Source organism: Lutjanus erythropterus, chromosome 21 (assembly GCF_056507025.1).
Source record: "Lutjanus erythropterus isolate fLutEry1 chromosome 21, fLutEry1.hap2, whole genome shotgun sequence".
Lineage (NCBI taxonomy): Eukaryota > Metazoa > Chordata > Actinopteri > Lutjaniformes > Lutjanidae > Lutjanus > Lutjanus erythropterus.
In genome coordinates this window covers 15,885,484-15,900,469 of record NC_139337.1, presented here as the reverse complement: position 1 = coordinate 15,900,469, position 14,986 = coordinate 15,885,484, and the positions used below count along the sequence as shown (strand labels likewise).

General features: G+C 40.0%; 2 protein-coding genes across 5 annotated transcripts in view; one reads left to right on the top strand and one right to left on the bottom strand.

Moving 5' to 3' along the window:
• Positions 1–490: 490 nt before the first annotated feature.
• pcyt1ba (phosphate cytidylyltransferase 1B, choline a) lies at positions 491–14,510 on the bottom strand. 3 transcript variants are annotated; one of them, XM_084747089.1, is made up of 8 exons: positions 14,437–14,510; positions 6,545–6,644; positions 4,979–5,095; positions 4,673–4,824; positions 3,410–3,488; positions 3,167–3,309; positions 2,350–2,538; positions 491–2,144 (listed from the first exon to the last, which is right to left on the bottom strand). In XM_084747089.1, exons 1-8 carry the CDS (start codon positions 14,461–14,463, stop codon positions 1,920–1,922), a joined length of 1,032 nt encoding a protein of 343 aa, XP_084603215.1. In that variant the 5' UTR covers positions 14,464–14,510; the 3' UTR covers positions 491–1,919. The 3 variants fall into 3 exon arrangements, with proteins under 3 accessions (XP_084603215.1, XP_084603213.1, XP_084603214.1); XM_084747087.1 differs by lacking the exon at positions 14,437–14,510 and adding an exon at positions 11,941–12,158; XM_084747088.1 differs by lacking the exon at positions 14,437–14,510 and adding an exon at positions 9,999–10,187.
• Positions 13,770–14,986, top strand: part of pola1 (polymerase (DNA directed), alpha 1) — a 71,184-nt gene continuing 69,967 nt past the window's right edge. For both annotated transcript variants that reach the window (XM_084747090.1, XM_084747091.1), the window contains exons 1-2: positions 13,770–13,925; positions 14,480–14,607. In XM_084747090.1, the coding sequence (XP_084603216.1) occupies positions 13,877–13,925; positions 14,480–14,607 (177 nt within the window). In that variant the 5' untranslated portion in view covers positions 13,770–13,876. The remainder of the gene's footprint in view (positions 13,926–14,479; positions 14,608–14,986) is intronic.

Genomic DNA, 14,986 nt, shown 5'->3' with positions numbered 1-14,986 from the left:
CTTGTTAATGCTGAAAATCCAGAAATGCTTCTAATCATTTACCGTGAGATGTGACAATTATGTGGCCTACTTAATGACTGTGGTGATGAAGGGTTTGTGTGTTTTTAATGGTATTTGACTAGAAATTAGAGTGATTACATTACTCTCTACTGTAGATGTGGTCTCGAAGACTCACTTTACATTCAAGAAGCTAATAAATGAAGGCTTTTTTTCTGTCCCATCATAATCAAAGTATTTTGGGACTATCTAATAGGCATTTTACAGATTAGGTGAAGTCCAACACTCAGATCTTAATGGTAACTTTGGTATTTTTCAACCTGAACTCTATGTTCCCATGTTCTTGTGTATAAGTATCTAATAGGGACGATATTTTTTGTAAATGAGTCCAGTAGTCTACTTCTGTGAAGACATTACTGTGACAGCAGGAAAGAATACAGACAAACGGTGGCAGGAGCTGACAAAGAACTGCTGAGTTTCAATAAAACTCCAGATGTCCAGTGGGTTTTCTCTGTCCTGAAAAAATGTGTCTTGGTATCTCCACCTCCTACTCAATAAACATAAATTCAGCCACTGTCTTATCTACCATAAATTATTTCACCTTTAAGAGACTGGTAAACGTCCCTTTAAACTTTCTGAGGAAAATGGTTACGAAGGACCTTCTCCTAATGGTGATTTTATACAACTCTATTTTCCAAAGGCATCCTACGAGGAAAATTTCAGGGAAACAGAAGCCTAAGCTGTGCTATGCAACCAGGCACTGAGCCTGTAAGTGGCAAAAACAAGCACTTTTTGTGGACTTTGACAACTGCCAAAAGCAATTACATTGCAGCCTGTTTCCAGTTTCGAAAATTGTTGTCTCCATTAGTCACTTAGATACAAAGCCACGGGAAAATAGGGTCCAGGTTAAAAACTACCACAGTCACCCTTTAAGAGGTTCATTTCAGGACTGAACTTTTCAATTCAAAACTATATTTTCTGCACATGAACTTTAAAACTAGGATTATGCTGTTGTATTTCAGACAAAGTGGTACAACGGAGGTGATTAGCTGTCTTTTACTAAAGATTTTTTTAAAGAACATACTGGCTGCTGTTCTCCCAGGCTATTTTTATTTTTTTTCTTTGGGATCAGTTTTAATCTGTCTTTGTAGTCAAGTGGTCATAACTGCAGTGTGGGAACAAGTGAATCAAAGCTTATGGGTCACTGAATTTTATATTCTTTGCCAATCATTGATGCTAAAATGGTGAAAACTAGAACAGACTATGTGTTTGAGTGCCAAGAGGTTATCCAAGACTTCACCTCTGCTAATCTAGTGTGTGCACTTGCTTTTCGTTAATTTCTAGCTCTCAGTTCAACAAGCACAAAAATACACTGTGATGAATAAATCCTCTTTCTGTCATGCACAGTGTTCTGTAACCTTGTGCCTGATTTTCACATCTAGTGGACACAGTAGTCTCAAGAAATCCTGGCATCTTTAAAAAAAAAAAAGAAAAAACTGAACAGAACAGGACAAAAACGATGAGGTGATGTCATGAGCAGGCTGTTGGACAGTCTATCAGCACTGGACGACCCAAAGCAAATCCTTTGAAAGATGCTGCAAAGCATTCTGGACCGTCCTATGATATGTGACACTGTGTACATACAGTAAATCCTCATCCTCTTCTTCATTTGTCTTTTGTTCTGTCCAGACAACAGAGACCACGATGGCTTTTTAGCTCTGCAGCACAGAACTTCATTTCCCATGATCACCGTCTGCCTTGCAAATGAGCAACTTCCTTGAGGAGAACTGTTTCAGGATCCAGCCAGTGTCTGTAGGAGTATGTGTGTGTTTGTGTGTGTGTGCGCAAACAGTTCCCAGGCAGTGTACTGTGTGTGAAGTGTGTGTGTGTGTGTGTGTGTGTGTGTGTGTTCAACAGTCCATCTACTTCTCATCTTCATCACCTTCACTCATGCTGCTTATAGAGGCAGACGCTCCCTTGGGGGAGGTTGGGGGCGAGGGCCGTGCATTATGCCAGCGGGCGGGGGGAGACGGGGGTGAGGGAGAGCGCAGAGGGGACAGTTCGCGGGGAGGACTGTTGCAGGGTGACTCTCTTGGGGACAGTGCGTAGGAAAGCATCCGTCCACTGCGCTCCTGAAACACCTGTTTCTGTAGAAAGGGAGTGAACGTTAGTGCATACAGTGCAAAGGTCCATACCTCAAAAATAGATGTTCATTTCCAAAAATACTCCTTTTATTACAATTATAAGATAATGACTGACATCACTTTTTGTTTTTTGTTTTTTTACCAACATCTACCACCAACTGATGATGATGATGATGGCAGTTATTTGCTTTATCAAATATTTGCTTACCCAAGTCCCATCTGGCCCAAAAAGTTCTAAGAAGTTTCCGATAAACTCTCTGGATTTCTCTTCCCACTTCTGAATGAGGTCGTGGCTCTTCTCCTCCACACGGTAAACAAAATGTTTGCTCTTCTCCTCAACTGTGCGAACCTTCTCCTTCATTCGATCCACTTGGTTCTGCAGCCGGTACTTCTTCTCCTGAGGGCGAGTGAATGTTGAGGAATGGTGTTACAAGTCAAAGTCAAAGCCAAATTTCTTTTCAATTCCGCCACATGTACAATGAAGAATGGAAATGCCATTTCTCTCAAGCTCCCCATTAACATTTGTACACTTTCTTTCGCGCCGTGATATGGCTGATGGGTGTAGTTCGGTACAGAGAAAATAGTTCCTCCATAAAACTGCTCATGTAGATTATCTTCAGCAACCAAGGTGTTATTTGTGGAGGGAGTCATTGCTGTTGAATTTTTCAAATGTATTTTCTGGAAATTTGAGCACAACAGGCAAACAGCAAACAGCACTTTAGGCAAGGGGAAAAATATGCGTTTTTTTATTTTGGGGTGTACTGTCCCTTTAACTGAAGCGTCCTCAGACAGCAGCAGTCAGTATTACACAAGAGACCTTTTTCAGGTAGACACAGTTGTTACCAATGATACTAATTAAGGTTCAGTTTCATTCAGGGTCAGAGAGCTGCTGTTGTGCGTGTTGGCTCACTGGACCTTCATTAGTGTCACTGGTAACAAATGTGTTTACCCTGTTATTATATATCAATATGGCTGCTGTGAAAAAAGTCTGTCATGGTGACGTGTAGCATTGATCTTGCTCTTACATTGATGTAGCTGACGTTAAGCTCCTTGGCTGTGTAGCCACGCTGGAGGTTGCGTCGGGCGTAGACGTCATAGTCTCTGACGATTCTGGTAATTAAGTCAGATGTTGAGATTCCCTCTGTCCGCTGCGTAGGCACAAACATCCCTGGTACACAGATAAAAAACACATTGAATTTGAAAACTGCCCAAGGTATATTTTAAGAAATACACAAAGTAACTTTATCTTCCTTACATCAGACACTCACCTGCTTCCTTGATGTGTTTATAAACGTCCTCACTTCCTGCTGAGGAGTATGGGATATCATCGTGAGCCACAAAATCGATCTGAGGAACAATCAAAGGACACAAACTGTATGGCAGAAAGTACTGCACTTGCAGAAGGACAGAAAAACAAAAATAGCTCACATGAACACAAAGTATTGTTTTTTTTGTTTTTTTTTTCAAAAAATAAATACTTAAAGTAGTACATGACACAGGTTTGATCTGTAATTGTAATTTCAGTTTCTGTGTGTTCAGATACTTGAGATGCCCCACCTCCCGCTTTCTCACCAAGATACCAGGTCCTTTTGTGTTTTAAATTGTGATGTCTGGACCCCTTAACCGCCCACCTGGATACAAAACCCTGCTGGATACCCCTTGTGTGAAACACACCCTAGGCCCTAGGGTATGTATGTATCGGCAAGTGCAAAAACTCTCTGAGTAGGGTGCCGATACCTGCGCAGACAAAAGGGTGGGAAACACACCTTAGGGGCCATTCCACTTGTGTGTTGATTGACCTTTTCTTTGCAAAGAAAATAAAAACCTTGTCGACCGGCAGAAGTCTCTATTTCATTCTTTGCCAGTAGCAGAGAATTTCCACAACACATCACAAACACATTTTACACACACAAAAAGTGTCAAAAAAGTCCTGGGAGTGTATTCACAGTGTCTGATCTTACTACTAAGAGTCCTCATTAAATTATGTTATATAAAAAACTATAGAATTAAAGTTAAATCAGTTTGAATTAAATTAAAAATGTATTTAGATTGAACCAAATTAAATTTGTTTAATTGAAGTATCTTTATTTATATATCACTTGAGTTTTTGGAATAATTCTCACAGACGGCGGAAAAGCGAACTGCCAGCCAAATATGCATTAAAAGTTAATTATTTTCTAGTATTTTTTCAAAATCACTGATGCAGTGAGGCACATTCCCAGCAGCATGTGAGTGGTTGTGACCAGGTCTTGGTGACTTGGAGTCTTCTGGACAGCCTCTAACTTATCTCAGACTTCTGCCCTACTTTTAGAGCTAAAACTCTTTTTTAATTTCCTCTAGGGAGTCCTAAAGTTAGGACTGACATGCTCTTTACTTTTTAGCTTCTCCGAGCTCCATTTTGGTTTTGTGATTACAACCCCTGGATGCTTCATGCATAGTTTCACACTCAGATTATGTAAACAATCACACACACACACACACACACACACACACCCACACACACACACACACACACACCCACACACACATACCTTGTGTTTCTCTAGGAATTCAGGTGTGAGAGTCCAGGGTGCGTCTCTCAGAATCTCGTCGACATAGCGACAGTGTCTCAGGGCTTCATAACGTTCAACCTCTGTCATGACTGTGAAACCTTTGTACTTGTGGGTCAGCTCATCACTGCACACTGATCAAAACACACGGGAGGGAAAAACGTACACAAAACACAGAAACATATAAATCATTAGCAGACAAGTCTGCATGGGTTATTTTGAGCAGTGGAATTTCTATGTGTGTGTATCTATGTGTGTGTGCGTGTTGTCTCTGTGGGTCGGTCCTACCTCCCACTATGAGGTAGGTGTTGGGGAAGAGGTTCTTGGCCTGCATGAGAGCGCGAGCGTGTCCAGAGTGGAACAGGTCAAAGATGCCATCTGCATAGACTCTGACCGGCCGGTCCACTGAAAACCCACAGAAACACAACAACAACACATTTATCAAAACTAACTGCGGGATTATCATTGTAAGAGGAATGGCTGTGGGTGAAAAGCAGCATTATGAGAGATCATATTGCATATTCCTTGACAGAAATACCAAAATCTTTTTTAAGGTCATATTGACTAAATAAAAATAAGATAGCACTGGTTTAGCATTGCTAAAATATTATCAGACCGTCAACGAACAGTTAAAAAAATGCATAATTATTCCACGCATTCTTCTCTGTCAGTTACTCACAATGCACCTCAGCAGCTAATGCAGCCTTGAATTGTTAGCGTCAAGCCTCACTTTTCAAATTTGTAGTCTTAAACATAAGTAAAGCATATATAATAGACACTACTTGACCTCATATGTGCTGTATGATCATTTTATTTAACAAATTTATCGGGGAATAAGCGGTAAAAATGCACAAAAATGAAATAGAGGAGGCCTTGAAACTAGATTTTTGGACACAAATAGCCTCTGTCCAGTTTAGTTAATAAAGCAGGATCCAGTTTGATGCCCTTATTGTATTTATTTTGCTTTAGCGGTGAGCATTACATCTCCTCCACTTCACTGCAAAAATTAATAAATTATTAATTGATTATTAAACGGATCACCTACTACTTTCATCAATTAATTGGTTAGAGACATTTATTAAAGAAAATAGCTATTATTCTCAGATTTCAGATGTCAGATTTCTTGTTTTGTCTGTCACGTCATGTCTAACCCTTTTGCCTCTGCTGTTACCTCCATGTGCACATTGAAATAACAATGAAAAAAATAAAGTCATTTTGTCTCAACAAAAATAGATACAATAGATAAGATACTGCAGCAAAAGTACAGTAAGTTAAATCTATTAATTGACTATTAATCAGTTATTGAATTAATCAGCAACTATTTTGATAATCCATTAATTGGTTTAGGTAAAAGGGAAAAAAAGTCAAATTCTCTGATTCCAGCTACTTAAATATGAATATTTTCTGATTTCTTTACCCTTCAATGACAGTAAACTCGATAACTTGACATTTTTCACAATTTTCTGACAATTTACAGACCAAACAAATGACAACTGACAGTGAAAATGAAAGTGTATCAGTAGCAGTAGCAGTTGTTCTACTAGTTGTAGTGATACTGTAGGAGCAGCAATAGTAAAGCAATAGTAATAAGACTGGACTTGTAGTAGAAATATCGTCAAGAGGCAGTAGTATAAGCAGGTGCACTAGCAGTATTTGTAGTACAGTATAATAGCACTAGCATCAGTGGTAAAATAGTAAGATGTATTTGTAGCAGCAGTTGTGGTGATAGTGATATTAATAGTAGTAATTGTAATAGTAGCAGAGTATAATAATGGAAAAGTAGTTACACCGTAGCAGAATCAGTAACAGTAAATAGAGAGAGAAGGAAACTAAGCAGGAGGAGGTGTGCTGTACCTGGGGTGCCTCTGCGGGCCTGAGCGATGGTGAGTTTCTCATGAGGGGCGCGACAATCACAACTGGTCTCTCTGGCAAAGATGGCAGGTTCTGTCAAAGTCTGAGACAGAAATGAGGGCAAAGAGACTGGGTTATGCATAAAATACAGCACAGATATCTTATTTTGAAGGATGGACGTATGAAGGAGACTGATGTTAGGTTTCTACAACACCTTCACACCCAGCAGCACCCATCACTTCAGTGGTACACTCCCTTTCCATACCAATTCCTGTTACAGTAACCTCCATTAGGTTATTGCCAACAGCAAACGCCTGCTCCATATTGGGAAAAATGGATTGAGAGACAGACAGAGCTGCACTCAGCGTTATTGATCACCCTGAGCGTGTGAGCAGACTTCTATGTGTGGTAACGTGGCAGAAAACAAGGTCAAACTATTGATCTGCTGTCGAAGGCCTCTCAGGAATTAACTAAAATCCAAATAGGAAGAATGAGATGGGAAAGATCAAGAAATGAGACACCTGTATTTTCAGATGTATAAATGTAATTGAAACAGATAAAGAATAAAAGATGGTGGAACACGACAACAAAGACAGACCAAGCATGAAAAGACATTAAAGGTGAGACTTTTAACACTTGTAGTAGCTACATCAAGGTTAAAGTGTTGCAGCGTGAGCCTGCCTGAAAATTTGTCTTTGTGTGCCATCTGTTGACTGCAGGGAATATTATTCTCTGAATCTCATTCACACCAATAACAGAGACTCACAGAGTCGGCACAGAGCAGAGAGCTGTGGGGGTGTGAGAGAGAGGAGGATGAAAAATGGAAACAGATTCGGTCTCTGTGGACAGGACTGGCAAATGACGTCAACATATCCTCTAGGAACGGCAACAAAACCAGAGTGTGGCATGACAGTGTGTTACACGGACACACAGGTAGGGACAGAGCAAAGAAAAGCAGTGCAGGTTTGCAGAGTGAGAGTTAAGAAAGTGAGCCCAGAGATAAAGACAGATTTGATTAAATCTGTGCAGCAATGCAGATCATTTAGGTTTTATTTCCTCCTATTGCCTCCCACCCAGTACAATGGTGGCGAATGAAATTTGTTGAAAATAAACAGCAACAAATAATCTGGATGTCACATAAACCTTTTTGATGTGGGAAGGAACCTGCCACAGTTGGACTGTTCTTGTGTCATCCATCTCTGCATTACAGGCTACAGCATAAACTAGGAACAGGTGACTTCCACAGAATCATCAACTATTAACAGGCCAGGATTAATTTTGCAAAAGAAAGCTCTAATAAACACACATACACATAAGGGAGGTGCTGTGTCTTAACTGCAGCTGATTTAACTATCATGTTCTGTTTGGAACCTTTCTGGAGACGATGGGGTGTCTTTAGCAGCTCAAAAACCATACTTTACATTGCTTTTGCCACCTTGATACTTCATGACCTTCTCTAATTTAATGATATTTGCTCATAAACATGGATTTGCAGTGATGACATGTTGCAGAAGGCCAGACTCAAGCTGTAAACAGGGTTAAATACAATTTATCTGCTCTGTATCTGTGATTGTCTAGAAGTCTAGACTGTGACTATGTAACATAATGTGAATTTTTCCAATTATGAATGACTTTTTGGTAAACAAAATGAATATACAGTATATTTGAGAGAAAAGTTGAGAAACTTAAAAAGGTAAAGCAACCAGCTGCAAGATTTTTTGAGTTTACTCACATGAGAGCTAATTTGTTGTGACAACTTAAGCTAAGAAGTTCACTCAGTGTGCTTTCTTCAGCTTGTAAGAGAAGTTAAATTATTACATTGAATGAACTGGAAACTGCGTGCACAGCTGTGATTAGAACATGGTATAAGTCAAGTTAAAACACAGTTTGTAGTCCATCAAATGTAATAACTTAAGTTTACTTAAAGGTATAAAGGTATAATTTCCTTAAAACTGGACTCATAAATATAATCCCTTTCAATCATCACTTATGACCCACTAAAGTGTTGTATCTGTATGTGCAGAGATCCTGCCCTTTGCCTGTATTTCCTTATTTTTTCTTATTGTTTTGCTGTGCTTAGGACATTTCTCCAACCCAAAACATTGGTATTTGATGTCCTGACAGCTTGGACAAATCCTACTGACTCTACCTTAAACTTCGGTGCATGAGTAGATCTGAGTAGTGATGTTAAATTTGACAAACTTGAGAAACACTTTGGGTGAACTTCTTATCATAAGTTGACACAACAAATTAGCCCTCAGTTGAGTAAACTCAAAAACCATTTTACACTTACAACAGTGGCTTGTGTAGGACCACAAACAATGTCAACAAAAGGACGGGTTAAAAAAATCTAAAAAAGTTGGCATTATTAAACAACACAAACACCAAAACTTACATTGTATTTGTACAAAATAAAGCTTTATCCACTTATACCTCAACCTTGTAGATCTATTTTGAATTATACACATTAGAAAAGCTGCGAGGGTGCACTTATACTTATATAAAACATTCCTGAGTATAAAGATGCTTATCTCACAATGTGCCCTGTAGTCAGCTGTAATGAATTGCCATTTCACTTTCAATTCATTACATAAATCACTGCAAAATTACAGATGTGGGCAGCGATTTAGAGGTATGAAAACAGGCAATTTATTGTGGATTTTAATCGTCATGCGTGCCATTGTCTGTCAATAGTATAGCAGAAAGCAGGCAAGTGAAGAGCTACAGCTATAAGAGGAACAGAAGGAAAGCATTAATTTTTCAACATTTCCATAGATGTGAGGCTGCTTTCATGGTATGTACATCTCATTTACTTGCACATCCTTCCCTTGTTTTTAAGTTGGCTTTGGACACCGTTTCCATTAGACAGGTATCAGAATTCGATGCCAAGCAGCAGAGGGGTTGAGGGAGCATCTCATAACCCATGATTCCTTGGAGAGAACAGGGGGGTGGCTTACAAACACTTAGCACAGAGCAGATGGTGAAGCTTGAACTAACTGACTGGCCTATCAGGACGAGCGGTTAGTAAAGCCCTCTCTCTGGCACAGGCAAAGAACATCTGGCCTAAGAAGGATTAAAGCTGAAAAAAAGAGAAACAGGGACAGGAGATGGCATGAGAAAACAACAGCAGTAAAGACGAGCAGACAAAGATGGACCGTTTGGAGGAGACAGACATGAATGCCAGGATAAGAGAAGGAGAGACAGGGGGCTCTCTGTCCTTACTGCCGCAGTGTCCCCTCAGCAGGACGTCCAATGCAATGTTGTCCACTGTGAGGACCCCTCTCCTCCTTCATTCAAACATGTCCACTCAGCATTCTGAGCATCACACACAGCCTCATGCTATAGAGGATCTGTTTCGTAACAGGGGAGAAGCAGGAGCCTTTGTCTTCCTCATCTCCCTGTCACACGCACACACACCTCTAAGACACATGAAAACACACACATTTAAACGCCCTACCGTCCGGGGATGGGGGCAGGTGTGTTCAAGCTCCTCCATGATTCCCAAAGACTCATGGGATGCGGCTGTGGTCGCTCTGTTATGTGACTCAGCAGCATCAGTGAGACGATGCCTCTCTCCTCACCGCTCAGTCTCTTTCTCCTTCCTCTGTTCCCCCCGCCCACTCTCTGATCTGCCTCTCTGTCTGTCCTCCCCTCTCCTCCTCCTCCTCTTCCTCCTCTCTGATCCCCTGCTGCAGAGAAGAGGAGGTAGTGAAGACATCTCACTCTGCTGATTTTCTTGGTACCACACAAAGGATGAATTCTGCCCTTAATTTGATGCTGTTGACAAGATATTCAGACCTTGTATAAAGCTTTCTACTCTCCATTGACAGATTAGCACTGACTCAACATTCGGGGGCTTTGTATTACTACTACAATTCTCCACGCACATCTGGCATCAATGTTACAGATGTTATATCCTGTGCAACCCAATCTCTGTGCCATTATCCTTTTCAGAAGGCAATATATTTATTTATTACATGCCTTTGTGAAATATTCAATTCTGATTGTTTGATTACATATTCTGAGTTCTTTTATTTCTGAAGAGCAGACTGTTGCTATGAATAACAGACTGTTGAAATGGGTGCAGTTCTGATCTGAGTCTCTTAGAGCAATTAAGTAAGTTTTTAATTAATATTTTGTGTCAAACTATTGATTTTGTGGGGTAAGTAGCCATGTAGTAAACAGGATAATCTGTAGTGAGTGGGATGTCTGTGAATTTGTAGCAAGGGTTGTTGTAGGCAACTGGACTTGACAGAGTTCTTGAAGACGTTTCGCCTCTCATCCAAGATATAGTGAGTAGGTCATTAATCTGAAATGAATCCCTTCAGGGTGACATGCTTCAATGTGTGAGGTTTATTTTGTAGTAATGACCCACTCACTGTACACTGTGACAAAGTTGATATATTTTATTTGGAATCGGTCACAGTGCAACTGCTGGGACATTATCACTTCCCTGTTCTAAAAAAGAAGGAAACATCTGTGTAGGACTATCATGTCTGACTTTTGTAAACTGCGAGTGAGTCATCTCTTCAATAAAAGATCTTCGCTCGCAGCTGATGAGCTCTCACCATGGCGACGGAAAAGAGGAGAGAGCTCCAAGAAAAGGACCAATCAGAGGAAGGCTACAGCAGTCCAGCAGTGTGAGTGGTGAGGATTGGTGGAGTGGTCCATAGCACCATCAGTGAGATGATGGTGCCGAGTGTCACTACATTGGTTTACAGTTGAAGTGAACTGAGAGCGTCTATATGAGTGTATAACATATCGTTTATTTTTTTTTCTATAAAGTGCTGACAGTCTGCGACGAACCTGATAAGGAAAAATGGCTTTTATAAGTGGGGGACAAACGTTTCAACTCCTTGCAAAACTTAATCTAACCGTGTTAGTTTCACTTTCATCACATCGAATGTTCCGTAGATTTTGCTGCATATTTAGTGAATAAAGGAAAATATACAGTAGCTGTCACATGATGAATAATCACACTGCTTCTGTTTGTACCTATTTTGTAAAACTTGAATTGAGAACTATTTTATTTCTTTTTATGACCAGTATTCATATGTTTGTTTCCTTGCATCTATTATTTTATCTTTTTATATCTTTTATAAAATTTAAACTTTTATTCGACGTCATTGTAAATGAGAGCCAGCCCGCAATCATTTTTTTTTTCGAGTTTAAAATAATGGTGAAATATACAAACACACCCACTTGTGAGTAGTCTGATCTGCTGACTACCGTAAGGATGTGTATTTGCTACTTGGCAAATTCAAATAGGATGTTATGCTTCTCTTTCACTCGAGACTCTTGGAAAACTTTCCGTAGTCTGATCGTTAAAACACGCAAGTACAAGAACTGTACAGAATTCAGTAAAGCCAGAGATATAATTTGAATGCGTGTTTTCTTACCTTCAGTGGTCCTCTTCTGCAATAAAGAGGCGCGACAGCTGCGCAACAGGAGCGCGCTCTGACGCGCCGCTGTTTCACCATGCCGTCCAAATCCAAACAAATGTCTAAAGTAAGCTGTTTACCACTTGCGTTTCTGTCTGCTCTGCTGTTCAGTCTAGAGGCAGGACTTTGCGTTTGTTTGCTCCAGCGCTGCGGGTGAGTGCAGCAGAGCGACAACAGTCCGTCTGTCAGAGGACAGATCAGCTGCTCACTGCTAATGAGCTGCGACAACTGTGGGCCACGGTCCATTTAGCAGACCTTACAGTAACCATACGGCTGTTAGACTATACATTCATGAACCCCCCTCTTATTGTACTCCTTGCCTACAGTTAACAATGTGTCTGTAAAACTAACAGTTATAAAACACTGTTGTAGCCTAAAAGGCATAAGGATAGCAACTATTAACACAGACCAAAACAGTTCATATTGTTAGACAGTTGATGCAAACTACACAAACTATTTGCCAATAAGGTCACCAGTATGATAATGTGGTTATAAACCCACTATACTATCCAGTATAGGTGGATAATATGAATTATCACAGTGATTGTGGTATAAAAGCTTAAACAGGCTCTGGGGGTGAAGGACAAACCACGCTTTGTATTTTCATTGTTGGACACACTGTAGTGTCTCTGTGGCCCCAATCTGGGACAGGAATCCATTGTGCCCTCCAAAGTCCCGCCTGGTCACCATGGAAACAAGCTTCATCAGGATACACAGGCATAGACAGTGACTTTTTAAAGAGGGGGACCAGTGGTGTAATCCTGTACAGACACCATAAGCAAAGTTTGGAACCTCAAGCAATACTTGTCCTTTGGATTTTATTGTATTATTGGAAAAAAACATGCCTTATAAGAATGTTTCATTGTCCTGAACAAAACCTGCAGATTTCTTAAATAATCCAATCACAATTGAAACACATTAATGAGGTACTTTTTTGTAATATAAATATTTCAAAGCCATTTATTTAGTCTGTTTTCTGCTGTATTATGGACTGGCAGGGAAAATATGGTACATTTTTGGTTATCTAATCTGTATGCCTTGTTGAATTTAGGAAAAAAAATGTTGAAACCACCTCTTAGACAGTGGATAAAATGTTGATTAAGTTTGCTATCTGAGGGGAAAAATGCAATGGCTATTGGGCTTTGTAAATATGTGGGCATCATTCATGGACCGCCTGAAACATTATTCAGTGAAGGATGCCTCAGGACAAGAACTGTGTTTGTTTTGAGGCACTTATATGGACAAACCTATCACTATGTATTTTATTGATGTTGCCTTTGTTTTTTAACAAGTATATATTTCTAGTACATATACATTCCTTTCTGACTTTTTAATGTTTTTAGTAGAAGTAGAGGCAAAAACATTTTGGTGCCATTGTGCCACCATATTTTTATCCCCATAAATCCTGTTTTTGTTTTTGTTTTTTGCTCTTTTTCTTTTTTTTTTTTTTTTAATCACGCACTCTAGAGCATCTTAGTTCAACTGGTGTTTTTTTCATCTTAAAAATGTGGTTTATGTTTGAATAATAAAACTTACAACAATTAAACTGAAAATTGACAGGAAATAGTTTGTCGACTAAATGAATGTAAACGCAGTCTGGCAGTACCCGGACTCCTATTTGAGAACCAGCGCTTCAGACAGTAAACATGTCTCACATACAGTAGAAATACTGTACTTTTTGTTCGCGCTCGCTGTGGAGTAAACATCACTTACATTGAACATCACTGCCACCCTGTGGACAACAGTGGAGACCGCGCTTCATTTTTATTGGCTGACAGTGCTGTGATGTCACTTCCTGCATATGACTTTCCCCGGGACGATTTGGCGCGGACTGTCCTGTTGTTGTGTTGACCTGGTGTCAGTGTGCAAACGTTAAAGACATAAAGATAAAGTAATGGCTCCGGTTTCAAACCCAGACAAAGACATGGACGCTCCGGACGGCGGTGAGTGTTTGTCAAGCGTCGAATGCTAAGCTACCATTAGCTGGTTTTAGAGGTCTCGTGCAGGGAAAGCGGAGAAGTTGGCTAACATATGAGCTAGCTTACATTGTCATTGTACAGCAAGGGACACGCAAAGACCATCAATACTATGTGTTTATTAAAATATGTCAAGCTAAGCTAACATTTTGATAACCGAGTCTAGTATTGCTAAAGGAATAATATAGTGTAAGGTCACGTTAGCTAACTACAGTACATTCTGACTCCACTTTGTCTCCAAAGCTACTTTGTTTCTTTTGCTTTTAATTTTTACTTTTTGTATAGTTGTTACTTTTTCGTATGGTTACGTTACAATTTCTGTAATCTACATGAGGATTAGTTCATTACTTTTTGTTATGCACAACACCAAGAATGTTCTGCGCCTGCGCCCATCAAACGAACCAAACGTACGCAAACGGAGCATTAGTGGTATTTTTGTTGGGATAGATATATGCAAATCACACTGTCGTATTCATACCTGCTGCTGCTGCTGTGTCGTGTCCATGTGTCCTCCTTCTCAGACGATGGAGGTGATCCCTGTGGACTGGCAAGGTCTCGCTCCAGACGGGAGAAGAAGGAGAAGGTGGGCAGGAAGTCTGCTCTGGAGCAGCTTAAGAAAGCCAAGATGGGGGAGAAGATTAAATATGAGGTGAGGAACTTGAGAGTTGTGCATCTGTGTACATAACAGTTGGTATCTGACAGTCTCTGTGTGTAATCGTTGGTATTTAATTAAACTCAATGTGTGACAGCTTAATGTTACCTCACTTTGTGATATAATAAATTGCAGGGCATCATCAGTTTACTGTAAGGGTCCATCAAAACATGTACTGACATGGCCTTTGGGTTTACAAGACAGCCTCTGGAAGACCTTTGCTGTGCAGAGAAAGAAGCTATATGGGTCTTTTGAAAATCTATCAAATTTCACTCAAGTGTAAGCTGTTTTGACTAAATGTTTACTGAATTAAACATTAGAAAAGGGCTGCAACTAACAATTATTTTCATTGATTAACTGGATGATCATTTTCCCA